Source organism: Rhodnius prolixus, unplaced genomic scaffold (assembly GCF_049639745.1).
Source record: "Rhodnius prolixus isolate KJV_2025 unplaced genomic scaffold, Rpr scaffold_12, whole genome shotgun sequence".
NCBI lineage: Eukaryota > Metazoa > Arthropoda > Insecta > Hemiptera > Reduviidae > Rhodnius > Rhodnius prolixus.
Window position 1 is genome coordinate 6,557,241 of NW_027411635.1, and position 17,360 is coordinate 6,574,600.

Genomic DNA, 17,360 nt, shown 5'->3' on the forward strand with positions numbered 1-17,360 from the left:
CGCACTAATCGCTAATAACTTTTTAGGAAAGCAGAATTTCGAAAAAAATCTACGAAGTAAACTATATGGTTTTTTTTTGGTCTAGTTTTCAAATTTTGCACCCTCGATGCTGTATCCTCATTTTTGGCAGAGATACGGCTAAAAACCCGATTAAGGTTTCATAAGGACCACTAGTTTTGACAATAATTATGAAAACTACATACAAAAATTTGGAAAATGACGCTAACCCCGTTTCGATATCCCTAATATTAGTCGAGATATTTAAGATCAAAGTTACAATTTTATCTATTCGTGAACGGTTTTCGATATTAATTTTCCACCAGAAATACATCGTTTTGAGAGGTCCTCTGACTTCAAAAAAATGTTATTTGCGACGCAAAGAACAAAAATAATAATAATTGAAGATTTTAAAATATGAAGTGTAATGTAATGCGAGAATCATGATAAACTTGTTTTATCATCTAATAAAAGTAACCATCACATCATTTTAATGTACTCCGTATGCAAGACTTCTTGAACTGTGATTACGGTAGGAATATTTTGCCAGGGTGTTGGTCTAATGATCAAGAGCGTGGTTTTGTAAGTGGGTCCTTATGAAACCCCAATCGGGTTTTTGGCCGTAACTCCGCAAAAAATGAAGATACAGCATCGAGGGTGGAAAATTTTAAAACAAGACCAAAAAAAAACATATAGTTTACTTCGTGGGTTTTTTCGAAATTCCGCTTTCCTAAAAGGTTATTAGCGATTGGTGCGTTTTAAATGGATCACTAAATCTAATAATATAAATATATACTAAATATAAATACTAATAAATTAACTTAACAAAACTTAATTTTTTAATGAGCAAACTCCTGTAGACGGTTCATATTATCTTTGTGTTGCTGAGATTAAAATGAGGATAATAATTAATTTCAGAAGTAGACATTTCTTAGATAGCTAGGCATATTATAATAGCTATCAAGAACTATGAGTCAGATTGTAGCTTTTCTTGGATTGCCACGTCATCTTGATAAGAATTGATTGCTAAATATGATCTTTCTTCATTTAGTAGTTTAAAGTGTTAAAATGACGGTAAAATGAAACCTTCTAGGAGGTTTCTATGGTGTTATCGCATTGTCAAAAACTTTTTAAAGCATAACAAATTATATTGATAATATTGTTCCTAGAACGGCAAGAACAAAAATAAAATAAAATAAAATAAAACGCTAGATACCGGAGATTTCTGAAGTAGTCTATTCTGTCCCTGCCTGACCTGTCGAGTCTCCACTTCCTGATAATACCGTTTCAGGATTGCCAGGGTAGATTCGGGTCCACAGAATGATGCAAGTTTACCCTCAATTACCTGAATGTTCCAGGATTCTTGAAGGGCCCAACCATCTTTCGCCGGGTAAGAAAGTCCAGGCGTCTTATGCAATCACCCATCATCTTAGAGCCTCAGTTGGATACCACTAATGCCTTTAAAACAAAAACTGCCTGACGATCAGAGAAGATTCTTATTTCCGTTACATCATTCTGGAATCCCTTCCAAGTGTCTCGCCAACATTCTGTTGTTCCAAATAACTCAGTCTGGAAAACTGTAGCAAATCCCTGTACTCCAACGGTACTGTCCGTACCTCCTACGATCCACACACTTGCTTAGACAAACCCGTGAGCTCCTACCTGGATCAATCTTGAATCTATAGATATCACCTTCTTCGCCTCTCTTATTTAAAAGTTAAGGCCTTTCTCCAAAATAAGAAAAGCGTAGATGCACAAGTGGGTGGAAATCAGAAGTAGCCAAAAAAGTTCATTCACCTTCTCGCCTATATTATAACACGGGATTATTGCAACAAAGCCTGGCAGTTAGCCGGATTACTGTAATCCTCCTTACTGCTGTAGGAATTGTTTCATTTCTAGATTTCTAGATATAACGCTATACTTCAATCACTTTATTTTGTGTCACATCAGCTATATTGCTTTTATAGACAGGGTGATCCATTTAAAACGCACCAATCGCTAATAACTTTTTAGATAAGTGAAAATCCGGAAAACCCCATTAAATATACCATATGTTTTTTTTGTCTAGTTTTCAAATTTTCCAGTCCCGATACTGTATCTTCATTTTTGGCGGAGTTACGGCCAAAAAACTGATCAGGATTTTATAAGGACCACTGGTTTTGACAATGATTATGAAAACTACATAAAAAACTGTGGAAAATGACGTTAACTCCGTTTCGATATCCCTAATACTAGTCGAGATATTTAAGATCAAAGTTACTGTTTTATCTATTCATGATCGGTTTTCAATATTTATTTTCCAGCCACCTATGACTACATTTTATTTAAAAAAGTATTATGATTTATTAAGTATTATGAATGAGTGCAAACGCTGGGTTCGAACTGGGGATCTCCCACTGACAAAGCCACGTTCTGGACCACTAGACCAACATCCGCCCATTCCTGGCAAGATATTCTTACCGTAATCATATGTAGGTCAATAGTCAAACCGTAAGATAGTCTTGCATAAGGGGTACATAAAAATGATGTGATGGTTACTTTTATTTGATGATAAAACAAATTTATCCTGATTCTTCCACAACCATTACATTACGCACTACATTTCTTAAAATCTTCAGTTATTATTATTTTTGTTCGTTGCGTGACAAATAACATTTTTTGCAGACAGAGGACCTTCCAAAACTGGATGGAAGTATTTCTGGTGGAAAATTAATATTTAAAACAGGCCATGAATAAGATAAAATTGTACCTTGATGTTAAATATCTCGAAAAAAATTTGGGGATATCGAAACGGGAACAACGTCATTTTTCACAATTTTTTATGTTTTTTTCATAATCATAGTCAAAACCAGTGGTTCTTGTGATCAGTTCTTGAAATCCTGATCAGCTTTTTGGCCGTAACTCCGCTAAAAATGAAGATACAGCATCGGGGTGGAAAATTTGAAAACAAGTCCAAAAAAACATAATTTATTTAATGGGTTTTTCCACATTTTCGCTTTCCTAAAAAATGTACGTTTATTAAGGGACAGAAAGGAAGGGCAGTCACTTATTGCGCCAGTATGAAGGCTTTTGTGGCTAAGAGAGGTGAAGGTACTTAGAGATCCCGTCAGACTGCAGCTTGAGAGTATTCAACGTTTCGCTTGTCTGCTAGCTGTTGCTAAGAAAACTAGTAAACTAAGACTTCCGTTTCTTTTAGTAGAGGTGCAAAGAACTCCTCTGATGTAATCAAAAACGCAGGATATGCGGGGGTTGAAAATTAGTCCATTCATCACTAAATGTTAAGAATCGCTGGAGAGTTGATAAAATGGTAAAAGCTTATACTTTTGGCCATTCAAACAGTTTTAGATTTCCTTCTGCGGTGAGACAAATTAATGTTCTCTTCATCCTGGGTTCTGTTTTCAGGATGGTCCGAAAATCTGAAGCGGTGGTGGTACCAGGCTCATGTTTTTTTTTACATATTTTGGGGTTTAACCCACCTAAAAACCCTTTTGGTTCACCACCTATTACTCCAATGTGTCCACTGCATCCAATGTAACATTATAACTCAACCTTTATCCATATTTTATTGAAGATTTTTTGTAATATTATATGTGGTAAGCTTTAATATAGATTAATTTATACTTTAGAAAAGTAATACAACTATGATTGGTTTTACAGGAGAACAATGTTACTTTACAGTTTGTCACTGACTGCAGTTTTACTGTTGTGTCTCGGATGGCTCCTCTACTATTATGCAAATCGTTTTACCTACATTACTGCCAAGCACAAACTTACCGTACGTATTATCTAAGATATTACAATTTTATTGCTAACTATGCTTATAATTAGAGATTATCTTGGAGGCCATATTCAAGGTGGAGACCGAACTTGATTTAGAAAGAATTGCGCAATGCTAAACCCGGCCAATGCATTTAAATTAAAGGCCACTCAATAAGTTTTCAGACAAGTTTGCAATTTGAATGAGTCGAGCTGTTTAAATATTTTCATTTCCCAACATATTCTTCTATTAGCCATACTGTTTATATATTTTCACTTATTAAAATGTCCGTTAGTCCGCCTTGATCGTCAGAAACTGCACGAAAAAGAGTAACGTTGAAATACACCTAACTTTGACAACTTTTTTTCTCTTTGTCTATAAAAGATAAAATTCCCAAAATTTCTTCATAATACAGGGCAAATCCTCCTTTATAACTATAATTTTTTTGCAACAACCCAGATCTAATAGATTTTGTGAAAAAAATTGCCAAAAATTGGAATAAAACGGCATTTACAGAAAATGTTCTTGTTCGTGTAGTTGTTACCTTTTTTCTCTACTAGGTAGCGCCTAAACGCGCCAACTGATTTTCATGAATGAGGTGTCATTCGATTCGGAATTTCATGTAGATAAATATTTTAGAAGTCACAACACTGCGAATTTTTATGAGGTCTCGATGCGATGTATGTACTTTAGAAACGGAGTTTGCCCCCACTTAAGAAGGCCTCCCTCTTAAACTGTTATTAAATAACTCTGCCATATTTTAATAAAATTTGGTAGAAAGAAGAAGTGGCAGGGGAAGTATTGCAATCGTGCCGTATACGCAGTTTTTTTTTTGCCAATTTTTTCAGGCCGGCTTTACGCCCAACTACCAATTAGGCATCGTGGACGGAGGCGACTAGCACAAACATACTTTACTGTAAATTCCATTAAATAAAATCCAAAGCCCAAGACCGGGGAATTGAACCCAGTACCACAATACATATTGGCTTTGCAGGTGTCGCCTCTAACCGCTCGGCTACCGTGGCACCTGTATCCGCAGTTTAAATTCTCTTTGCTCTTTAAGGGATAAGTATTGTAAACACAGTTTAATTTTTATTACTTTTCTTAAAAGGAAGAAATGTATTTGAAGTTTAATTTCTCATATGAAATCGCTATATACCTACAAATAAATACCTTCCACTTTTATTAGAAACGTTTTATCAAGATTTTTTTTTTTGTGGAGTTCTTTGGAGACAACTCTAATCATCATTTTAGACAATCTCTCCACTGGTAGATTAAGTTCCGCTGGTACATCAAGTTACAATGAAAGTACTGCTCATTCCAAATGTTAAGAAAATCTTTAAACAATTTCTGTATGCGAATCTTTATGTGACTTTACAGAATAGACTTTTAAATGTTTGGAATTTTATGGAAAACGGCATAATCGATTATTTTAAAAGTTCGAATAATAAATTAAAGAAATATTCAACTATCATTTTCATTGGAAAGTAAATAAAATAAATTAATTATATTTATGTTTCTGGGAAATCTGTGGTATTGATGTCATTTGTTTATGTGCATAGGCGTCCAGAACCTCAAGGCATTAATACAAATTTATTATCACATATTCCCGGCTTGAATAAGCCTAATTATTCTAGATAGCCTAGTATTTATTTATCATTAGATACATTTAAAGTAGTTCAAATCAAGGAACAAAAAAAATAATCTATCCAAAACTTACAAAAATATACTTAACAAAAATTTACAGTTAAAAAATGTAAGTATTATGGTTCCTCGCGTCTAATAGTGAACAATAACCAGTGCAAAATAGTGTACTGTTCTTCTTTGGGAGATTCACCAATGGGTGAATTCTCCCCTCATGCTATTCATGTATTTATACTATGTACCATGCAGCTTCACTTATTGCAGAAATATACTGCAGTTGTTAAAATAGATGAAGCAAAAAAAAAAGTATAAAGCTTGATTTAATAATGAAAGTACTCAGATCAGCCAAGTACCCAACATTTCATTCATATTTCAGCTCGTAATTTCTGCCATTTAAAATCGTTCGAAAAAGCTGTGTTTTATTCAAATTTCATAGCAATAATATCATTTAAGTAATTTTACTGCATTAAATGCAAATGACCCTTATGCTGGCCATTTTCATATACGACAAAATATTTGTTCAGTAAAGTGTAGCACCCTATTAACTTAGATTGATTGTAATAGGAGATATCAATCTATTAATCAGTAACTCTTTTAAAATCGTTTAATACGAGTAACAACCCATTTTGTTAAATTACAATTAAGCAAGAATAATCTTTGATTTTTTTTTGTTTTTATTAAACAAAAAAAAAAATATTGCATAATTTGATACTCCATTAAATACCTACTAAGGAAAAATTGGTAAAAAAAGTAAACTCTAATTTTTAATAGAAATAATTAACTATTAGAATTGTTCAATCACAGTGAAGAATGGAAGTATGAACAATAGGTTGGTTGAAGAGCCAATGAGAAGCGAGAACTGTTTATTAAACCACGCCTACTCCCATGCATGTCAAACCACTCACTCTTTGGCTGATAATAAAATGGAAGATTTATAATATTCATTTTTCTACTTTTTATTTCTTTTGACAAACAAAAGTATTTGTTGAATTCTATTTAAATTAGGAATTTTTTGCTTGCGAGAATACGAGAGCACAAATTACTCACAGCTAATAACAAAAAAAAATAACTACTTATAATAATAATTCATTTCTACATAAGTTATAATTAAATGCAGTCCCTTTAATTGAGTACTTGTAAAGAAGTTTTATAATCAAATAATTAGTAAAGTACTTTAGCAATAATTGCCAATCTTAAAAATATGTATATCTTTGTCTATTTTTTATTACATATACATATGTATATCACATTTGCGGAGAACACCTAGATTAAGAATTTAATTGAAGAAAACGAAATTAAAATTTAATATCAAACTAGATTCATTTTTAATTAAATATTATTTTTAATATTTTAATATTATTTTTAGCATCGCAGATGTTCGCTTTGCTCAATATCCAAAGCATGTACTTATTTTACTTTAATTAATCCACCCCTGGTTCTAAGATTTGCAAGTGGTTCTCGAGACGTTTACTTAAGGAAGTTTTGTACTAGTATTATAAGCTTTAATTGACCAAAATAAAGTAATGATGGTGTATATTGTACAGTTCTTTTATAACTTATTTAATATAGCTACAACTTATTTTACGATTGCTTTTAAAAGATCTTTTGTAATTTTTTAATGTAACCTAGTGTGTACTGTTGCTTGCAGAAACGTATGAGTAATGAAATTAAGAAAACTATCTCCAAGATACCTACAAGATCGGTTAATAATGAAGACAAGGTATTTTTTTTTCTAATTTACTTGCAGTATGGCGATGTTGAGTGGTTCATTAAGTTAAAAATGGTTTAAAATACAGGAATTGGCAGGAGAAAGCGATTGCTGTCCTGTCTGTATTGAACACTACAAAGTGAATGATACCATTCGTGATCTTCCATGCAGGTAATTCTTTTATTTAAAACTATATCCACAATAATGCAATAGCGTCGGCACTAGCAATGGATGCAGTCCCTTTCTATTTTTTGTTTTTGTATTAATTAATTGAAATATTTATTACTTACGCCAAGAAAAGCAAATTAAAATGCAACATTAAAACCTCTGCGCTAAATCAATTTAATTCCTTCTTATGGCACTTTTAGAAATCATTCTAAGGCGCTGCTACGTACTGGAGGATTAAATATCTAACTGTTCTTCAATAACCTACTGTGGGATAGGTTCTTTGTAACATTTAAGTGTAATGTTTTACAATCTTCATAATGTCAGTTCGAAATCAAACATATGTTAAATATTGTATTTTGAAGAAAAATTGTGTGTTAGAGCATAAACCTTGAGCATAAGTAAAGTGATTTTTATTTATTTTTTGAGTTTTTTTAAAGGAGCTTTACATCTAAGGTCCTTCGCACCTGACCATGTTGTTCAATGACACTACACCAGTTCATTCTAAAACAATCATTCTAATAAAAACCAGACTCATGCATATAAATACTTTCATCCAAATAAATACAGTCACACACATTAATCATACCTAAAATGTAGTACCTCGTTCACTCACTCTCAATTTACTTACTCTAATTGTAATTTGTGATGGAGTACTTGATATTCCTTGCATCACATTAATAACCTAATCTAAGATGAATAAAAACTTATTTACATACTAACATAATTATTTACACAACATTTATGCGACCATTGACACTTATATCGGGGTGCCAATCCCGGACACAGACCTGCCCTCCAGAATACAGAGGCCACGCCAGACTTTTTTGTTTTTCTATTTCTGTCCGATTTACGATTTTACATCTCTCATCAGAGTTTGATTTGTCATTTTGTTGTAGAGAAAATTTTAATAATGCAAATTGCAATAAGAGAATGTTGTGTGAATGCTCAAACTTGATTTTGGATTTTTATTTATTAATTGGTATTTATTTTCTTCTCTTTATAGTCATGTCTTCCATAAGAACTGCATCGACCCCTGGTTGCTGGAACACAGGACATGTCCGCTTTGCAAGAAGGATGTTCTCCGACTGTGTGGCTTTGTGGTATTTATATTGGTTTACCTAATATTAATAGATTTTTTTTAAAAAAATACAAGAACGTAATAAATTCTCGACAGTGTAACTATTTATTTTCTGATGTAATCCACATTTCCTCCACCCGCATTCATTTTTTCCAATTCAGTTTTATTGTACAAATCATTAGGAGCCCTTACAGAAATTTCGCTAATAAATGGTGAACAGTAGCGTCGTTTCTCTATAAACACCAAGACTGAACCTTGATAAAACGAGGCCTAAGCCCAGGGCCGTATTTAGATGAAAAGAGGCACTAGGCTATTCCAATTATGAGGCCCTTTCACCGCCTATTTTTAAGTTTGTAAATTACATGAGAGATAATAAAATACGTCACTACATTGATACATCACTAAAACAGTGTTTTAGTGTTCACTGTTTTTAGAATAGTGTAATTTTAATTTTGCTAACAATTTGAATGTAGGCCCCTATTGATACTGAGGCTCTAGGCTGAAGCCTAGTTAGCCTATAGGAAAATCCGGCTCCGGTTATACACCTAACTTTTGTGTAAAATTCGGTAAAGAAATCATTGCGACCTTGGATCAAAAACATGGAATATTTAACCTTTTATATCTCGCTTAATATCATAGTCAGAAAAATGCCGTTTACATCAGTTAAACACCTAACCTTTCTCTACATTTCGGTAAAGGATTCGTTAAAATCTGATCAATACGAAAAGAGATATAAGAGTTTGAAGTTTTGAACGAATATGAAAACATTCAAATTTTTACCTTCAATTACACAAAAACTATTGGGACTAGAACATTGTAATCTATACCAGTTATACGAGGTGTGTTCAAAAAGTAACGGGAATTTTTAAATTTCGCGGGTTTGGAGAGTCTGATTGTAAATTTTTTTTTTTTATTATGTTGGTACACTTGCCCCTGAAGTACGATAAAATTTTCAGTAATATTCATTGTTTACTTCTTAAGTGGCAGCCATTAAGGTTAGACGTGTTTTTCGAGCTTGGCGATTTTTGTTTGTTAAAAAAAATGGATCAAAGAATTTGTATTAAATTTTGCGTAAAAAATGAAATAAAGTGTGTGAAATGTTAATAAAGGCATATGGTGAGTCTGCTATGACTAAAACAAGGATTTACGAGTGGTATAAGCGTTTCCAAGATGGCCGCGAAAACGTTGAAGATGACGAACGACCTGGACGTCCAAGCACATCAACAACCGATGAAAACGTGAAAAAAGTGAAAGAAATGGTTATGAACGATCGCCGAATCACAATCAGAGAAGTCGCTGATGATGTTGCCATATCAATTGGCTCATGCCATGAAATTTTTTCGGATGTTTTGGGTATGAAACGTGTGGCAGCAAAATTTGTTCCAAAATTGTTGAATTTCGAACAAAAACAGCGGAGAATGGAAGTTGCTCAAGAGTCACTCAATGAAGTCGACAACGATGCGGATCTACTGAAACTTGTTATAACAGGTGACGAAACATGGGTTTACGGATATGATGTCGAAACTAAGGCTCAATCGTCCCAGTGGAGGCATTCTGGATCGCCAAGACCGAAAAAGGCTCGACAAGTGCGGTCGAATGTGAAGGTTATGCTCACTGTGTTCTTCGATTTTAATGGCATAGTGCATCATGAATTCTTGCCACAAGGTCAAACAATCAATAAGGCGTACTACCTACAAGTTCAACGCCGTTTGCGTGAAGCAATCCGAAAAAAACGCCCGGATTTGTGGCAAAACAATTCATGGATTTTGCACCACGATAATGCACCTGCTCACACTTCATTGCTTGTTCGTGAATTTTTGGCCAAAAACAAAACTTTAACGATGCCCCAGCCTCCATATTCGCCAGACATGGCTCCATGTGACTTTTTTCTATTTCCAAACATAAAGAGAACATTAAAAGGCCGTCGTTTTACAAGCATAGATGACATTAAAAGCGAATCGCTGAAAGAGCTGAAAGCTATCTCAAAGATCGAGTTTCAGAAGTGTTTCGAGGATTGGAAAAAGCGCTGGCACAAGTGTATTGTATGCGAAGGGGACTACTTTGAAGGCGACAATATTAATGTAGATGAATAAATAAATATTTTTTTCAAAAAACGAAAATTCCCGTTACTTTTTGAACACACCTCGTACAGCTAACTTTTGTCTGCAATTCGGTAAAGAAATCATTGAAACATAATACAAGATTAAAAGATTTGGCAACATATATCCTTCCTTCGGAGAAAAGTTAAGGAAACTCCATTTGACCATGTACAGTTTACTTTACCATGCACAGATTTTTGCAAAAAAAAAAAAATCTGTGTAAATTTTGTAATTGCCTGAAGAAAATAGATTTGCCCAGCTTATCGCATAGTATTCCAACAATTTGCTCTGTTTGCTGCTGAAAAGAATAAAATTGACACAAGCTTACTTCAGTTTACAGGAAGTCAAGAAAGTATACTCCCTGTTGACATGGAAGAAGGTTTAGAAGATCAAGACAATACAGATACTGGGATGACGACTTCTGCTGAGCTTAACTACAGCATGCAGGTAAACTCTTTTAGGTTTTGAAAAATTACAGAGTTTTTAATTTTCTTTTGCTGTAGTTTTCTAACTCACAATTTTGAAATTTAGTTCAAACATCGCATTAAATTTATTTTTAGCGTGTTGTTACCACCTTAGTGGCAATTCTGCCTAAAAAATCTGGGGGTTCAATTTTTAAAAACTAAAATAATTAATGTTATATAGTAAGGTGAAATTTAGAGCTTTACCAAATTTTCTCATACATACCTATTAAAAAAAAATGATTTTTTTTTTAAATGGCGAATTTGAAAATAAAATTCTTATTAAAATCAGTAATTTACAGTGAGATTTCCACCGCAATGCGGTAGCTATGCCGAGTGACTTGAGGTTTTTTTAAGGCTTCCCTTCCTAACCAGAATCCCATCGACTCTAATGTAAAGCCTTACTTATCACTTAGGCTTACATTACTTGTAATCCATATTGTGTCAAACGATCCAAATGAAGATTCAGCCAGGCCTTACTTCCAAGCTGCGCCCTACTGAGATATGTTCTTTTCTCTACGCTGACTTTCCTGAAAAGAAATAACTTACTCCATTCACCAAACTACTTAACTTCTAGAATTAGCTAATCATAACTTTATCACACGGTACAACTCATAACAAGATTACTCACTCAACAAACATATTCATTTTAACAATGTTACTTACTATCATCTAATATTATATTATTTACAAAATCTTAGTTGTTATGTTGTTAACATAGTTTCGAAACGCATTGCATTAGCATAATCTGTAATTACATATGAACGTGACAGTAAAGTCGTTGCAGACAATTTTGTGCTTTTAGTCTTTCAGTTGTATGGCGCCCTATTCCCACTTCCCTCTATTGTGCTCAAATCTTAGAAAGAAATCAGAGTTTCAAAACTTGAAAAAGAATAAGAAAAGTTGAAATAAGCGTAACAGATGTAAATAAATTATGTTTCAATTATTGCAATTAAGTTAGCTTTAGGTCAAATTCTAGACGTTATGAGGCGTTACAAAAAATTAGTACAAACTTCTCTCACCAGATAGGGACAGCTCCTCATTAGAAGAACTGGCAAAGATTTGCAAAGTGAGACATGGGATTTGAGAAAAATCTGAATCAAATAAAATAAATAATTTCTGACAGAAACAACTACAGAAGGCATTTAGATCCATTTCCTCCAAAATACATGCTACGTTCCCCTACTTGTGTTTAACAATTTCTTTAAACGATCTTTACACGCCAATCACACTACTTACAACTTCTCAGAAACCAGTTATTCTTTTGTCGAGATCCAACTTTTGCAAGGCAGACTTTCGGGTACCAATGCTCATTACATCGTAAGCTTCTGGTAAAAGCGTTTTAATACCAATAATTTAAATGGAATTGTTTGTAAAAAGGCAATTAAGTAACTGACTAAAAATAAAACCTTATAATTGTTTGCAGAACACCGTTATCGATCTAGAGCAGTTCTCGAGTGAACCCATTTCATCTGCCTATAGCTATAACCTGGTCAATCCAAATGCAGGTACTTATTTTCCTCAGGAAGCTTAAATATATTTGTTTTTTTTTTGTACTAGATTAATTTACAAAATTGAGTCGGGGCCCTAATATTTAGGGAATTTTACAATCATTTTTATATACTTCACCGTAGAGGGTCGCCCTTAGCTTTCGCGGAGACTGAATAGAAAATAAAATGCAGGTCTTCCTCAAGAAATTATATTTTCTTTCTTATTTATTGAAAGATATGAAAATAAAACTTTCCGGAGGTCGGCAGTGCACTAAAAATAGCTTCGGGCGCCAATGACCTCAAATATTGACGCGCCTTAAATTAAAAAAAAAATTCTTCACTTTTTTCTAAGCAAAATCGTTAAGTGATTTGTAACATAGTTTTTATTACCCACACGTTTCGTTAATAATGCATGTTGGAATTGTAAATTTTGTTGAACTGCATGTCAAAACTCATCAAACTAATCCTTGAAACAAACATTTGACCCCCTCCCCCAAGTCTTTACAGGATGAGCCATGTACCATACAATGTTCCTTACTATCAGAAAGAGTCTCTTACGAAGCTAATTTCTTACTCATAGAGCTTACTGTCAAAGGTAAAGTAATGGATACTTGATCTTCCATTTAAATTCCGCTTCTGGGCCAACCTGACACTGAGTAAAAAAATTAAGCGTTTTCGATTGTAGAAAATAAAGTTAATCCGGCTAAACACTAAATTAAAATAAACTTAGCGCTTAAGTTCTCAATGTTTTCTGTGTGCATCATTTACTTAAGTTTTTACTGACGAGTGTGTAAAATGGAAGTACGAGTAATTTTGAACATTGTTGCTAAACTTTTATGGAAAATTAGGCTCTGTTGGCCATGAAACTGCTTTTAAAAAAATGCCATTTATCTTATGACATTATCGGAGAGGCTTGCTATGGAACGTTCCTAACTTCAGTTTTCTACAAATACTAGGATTCTATGAATCCTTCTTTTTCTCAAGATTCTTTTTTTTATAGGGAATAATCAACACTAACAAATAAATTGAGGTTTTATGGTAAAACTGCAAAGAGATCATAGAGATCAAGGAGACCACTATGCATGAATATCTTAATAAACAGCCTTAACAATATAAAAATCATCAGCGGTAAAAAAAGATTATTGCCGATTTCAGTTGTATTTTTTTATAAATTTTTTGTAATTATGCCAAGCTTTTGACCTAGGTTTATCTTCAGGGCTTACACTTACGACCAGCTTTTTCGTTAAGTATTTGACGATGACCCCTTATACAATTGACCTACCGGATAGTTAAGAACATAACATGCATGTTTGATTTAGAGATTGATGACCGAGGTCGCCAGTTTAGCATTAATATAAATTAAATATTTATGACTGTAATTGACAATAATCTTACTTCCCCTTGGATTAATTACTGCAATTTAACAATTATATTTTTGTTCTATCTCTGTTTACATTTGCATCCTCATTCTAAATAGCAGCATGGAATATATAACTATTTTATATAATCAATCCTTTTATTTTTTTTTTGTAATTAATGCAATTCTTAATGGTTTAATAATTTAAATTTATTTTTTGATTTCTGAAAATGTCTTTCTATCACTTATTTTAGTTATGTCTCGTAACACCATTCTGAATGATATTACACATAAATAACAATGCGAAGGGACGTTTTTAGGGACAAGCTTAACCTCTAGCAATTACAAGGCATTATTGTAAATAATCAAACGCCTAGCTAACTTGTGATTTAAATATTTTGCAGTCGCTAATGGCAGCGAGGAGTGTCAGACACAAGCGCAGACTGTGATTGTAGTCGAATAGAGCTGCTCTGCTTAGGTTTGTTTTTATACTTACCTAATATATTTATACTTCGAGAATAAACTGTTCGGAGGCCTGCAGAAAATATTGGAAAGGTTGTCGACGCGTATCACCTCGATTGTTGACGCGCCTTAAAATTCCAGGCGTCCGTGTGAAGATGAACACTGCTGTAGCTTGGTTATTTACTGAAATTTTGAAGTGAGACTTGTAAAGGCTAAGGGTGCAGTAGATGTGTGTTTCACAGAAAATAAATAGGTCGATTTTATTCGAAACAATCAAAGAAAATAAATATTATGAAAGTGTTTACTTTGCCTGCGACCGTCGTCATATGACGCAAGGACACTTTAAAATGAAATGAAATCGGTCATTCAAATAGTGTTGTTTTTTCCTCAACTACTGACGATCAATTAACTCAATTTCTTCGTGTTTTTCATTGATAGCTTTTTGCAATAAATGGTTTTCAAGGAACTTACTGTGCTTTTTCATTTTCACAAGGAGACAGACAAATATGGTGTTTGGTAATATGTGAGGAGTCCATCCTGGATATATAGTTCGCCTCTGTCTCCATGCGATAAGCCAAAAATTATTTTTAGTTATTTCCGTTGTTGAAATTTTTCCCAGCAAAAAGAAATTATGCTGAATAATTGTTGCTACAAGGGACGATAAGGTATAGTATCGCATGTTATTAAAGACCTTTCATGCAATCCAAAAACTTTTTATGAGTATTTCAATGTACCAGCGAATGTTTAAGTAACTAATCAAGGGGATTGAAGTAAGTATCTCAGAGAACTCAAATTTTCGTAATATTGTATTTCAGCAGAAGCTTATTATTGTAAGCCAAACTTCTTGCCGGAACACCATATTTATACACTTTGAAACATGGCACATAATACATTGCTTATTCTTAGCATAATGCATTTATAAAGTAGGTAGTTAATGGTTTGTAGTTGAGTTTATCACCAGTGAAAAACCACTGAGATAGTGAGAGGCTGTATTAACAAAAAAACATGATTCTTAATGACCAACATGTTCTGTTGTGCCTCATCTAATAACGGTCGTAGGCAAAGTGCACTAACAACATGTGTTCTCTTTGATTGTGAGAAGTTGTTAGATCTTATTTCTTTGGAACATACAACCACTGTGCATGCATACATAATTAGACTGGACCTAAAGCTTTTAATGATTGAGAGACTTTAGAAGTGAGTGCGATTTAGTCAGATTGTCAAAAGATAATTATTTATGATGATTATAGGCCAAATAATAAACTGTAGTTATTTGTAAGTATTTAGGGTGGATTTAAAGTTAAAACTAATGTTTCATGATTTTGTTGATTGCCTTTTTAAAGTTAGAAAACTAGTCTTTATTATTTTTTTTTAGAATGGAGGCTTCTAGTTAAAGAAAAACTATCTCAATTTAAAGAAATGGAGTTTTTAAATCATGAACATGAAGTTAATTTAAAATTAAATATGACGAATTTATTTTTTCGTAATTCACCTTTATTTTTTAATACACTTTAAAAATATTTTTGAAAATTTAACCATTTTAAAATAAGAAAGCAAACATCTTTCAATAAAAAAAAATACTGTTAGAAATTCATCGGATCTAAAGGTCATTCATCGGATTCATCGGTTGCGAATCTAAAAGTAAATAAACAGCAGTGCTGACAACTAATTGTTTTATAATCAATGCTTGGAGGATGAAAAAAATTGTAAATACAAAAATGTTAAAAAATATATATGAACTAATAACATAAATGATTTACTAAATTTTTTAGAAGACATTTTACATTGTAATAATTCAGAGTTACAAAAATATCCGGACAATTTCGTAATATTTTAAATAAAACTTTCTCTATTGTAAGTAGTTTCAGATATTTTGGCCTTCCCTTATTTCTTGTAATTTTACTACTTTTTAAAAGGATAGACAAGTTTTTGGGAGTGGTACAGTCTCCCACAATACTAAAGCCAAAAAGCTAATTCAACAAATAGTTTGGCATTCTATTAACCAACTTTTCGGTAAAAGAAATCGGAGACTGAACTGGGGTTTGTATCATTTTTGGACGATTATAGAGCAATAATATTTTTAATGGCAATGCGATAAATTTCAGATTGTTATTCTGATGAAATTTAAAATCGGCACTTTAGTTCGAATTGTTATTCAAAATATTTCAATGGACTTTTTGATCTATCAACTCTTCTTCTTTGCTTACACCAAAAGCTACATAGCAACCTTTTACAAACACTTTTTTTTGTCTAATTCTGAATTAACTTTTCTCTATACAATAAAGTTCCCGAAGAAAATATTACATAAGATTTAAATTGTTGAGAAGTACCTGCGATGAAGCAAACTTAATATTTTTTTGTTTTCTGAAACATGATAGGATCAGTATTGTGTGGGGGTGCTTTTCACCATTGATGTAGGCAATTTGATTTTTTAAATAAAATAATGTATAAAAAATCTCAAGGTAATATTTGGCTGACACTTGAAGCCAAATTCGAAAAAATTGAAAATCTTGATAAGTTTTAAATCTCATCAGGCTTATGATGCGAAGTATACAATACCACTTTGCTAACAAAGAAATGATTGCTCTATTATTGTTCAAAAGTGAATCAAATACCACCTAAATCATCGGATTTGAATCAAATTTAACGTATTTGGAAAAATTTTAATTGATAATCAGGAATACGATTAAAGAAAGGAGAGAATTGTTTATTCTTTTAGCGAAAAGTTGGTTCATTCAAAGCCTAAGGTTTTTGTAGTTCGATACGCTTTTTGGCTGCACCGCCGTGGTGAACAGGGACCCATCCCAAGAACAGATTGTAAATAATGCCTATTCGTTTAAAGTATAGCAATTAAAAAGAAAGGATGGTGTAACGATCTAAAATTACTTTCAATCATAAAGGTCAGTTTTCTGAATATTTTTGTAAATCATTACAATGTACAACATTATGCTACTGACCTAAAAAATATTATAAATCATTCAATGTTATTAGCTCAATTTGTAAATAAATGTTTTATTTCCTAACAATTACTGTTATTTATTGTTATTATTTAGTTCTTTTTTAAAAAAATATGTGCCTACTGTGTAACTATATTTTGGGAACGCAAATAGTTCCTACATACTAGGAACAAGTACAGGTT

The 17,360-nt window shown here is 32.8% G+C and overlaps 1 protein-coding gene across 4 annotated transcripts in view; it reads left to right on the top strand.

The window, feature by feature from the left end:
- LOC141461861 (E3 ubiquitin-protein ligase goliath-like) overlaps positions 1–16,272 on the top strand; it is a 35,539-nt gene extending 19,267 nt beyond the window's left edge. For 2 of the 4 annotated variants that reach the window (XM_074143272.1, XM_074143275.1), the window contains exons 3-9: positions 3,655–3,772; positions 7,047–7,118; positions 7,195–7,277; positions 8,278–8,374; positions 10,785–10,898; positions 12,339–12,420; positions 14,164–16,272. In XM_074143272.1, coding sequence (XP_073999373.1) covers positions 3,655–3,772; positions 7,047–7,118; positions 7,195–7,277; positions 8,278–8,374; positions 10,785–10,898; positions 12,339–12,420; positions 14,164–14,222 — 625 coding nt within the window. In that variant the 3' untranslated portion in view covers positions 14,223–16,272. The remainder of the gene's footprint in view (positions 1–3,654; positions 3,773–7,046; positions 7,119–7,194; positions 7,278–8,277; positions 8,375–10,784; positions 10,899–12,338; positions 12,421–14,163) is intronic. The other 2 variants (XM_074143273.1, XM_074143274.1) reach the window with 2 other exon arrangements.
- The last annotated feature ends 1,088 nt before the right edge of the window (positions 16,273–17,360 follow it).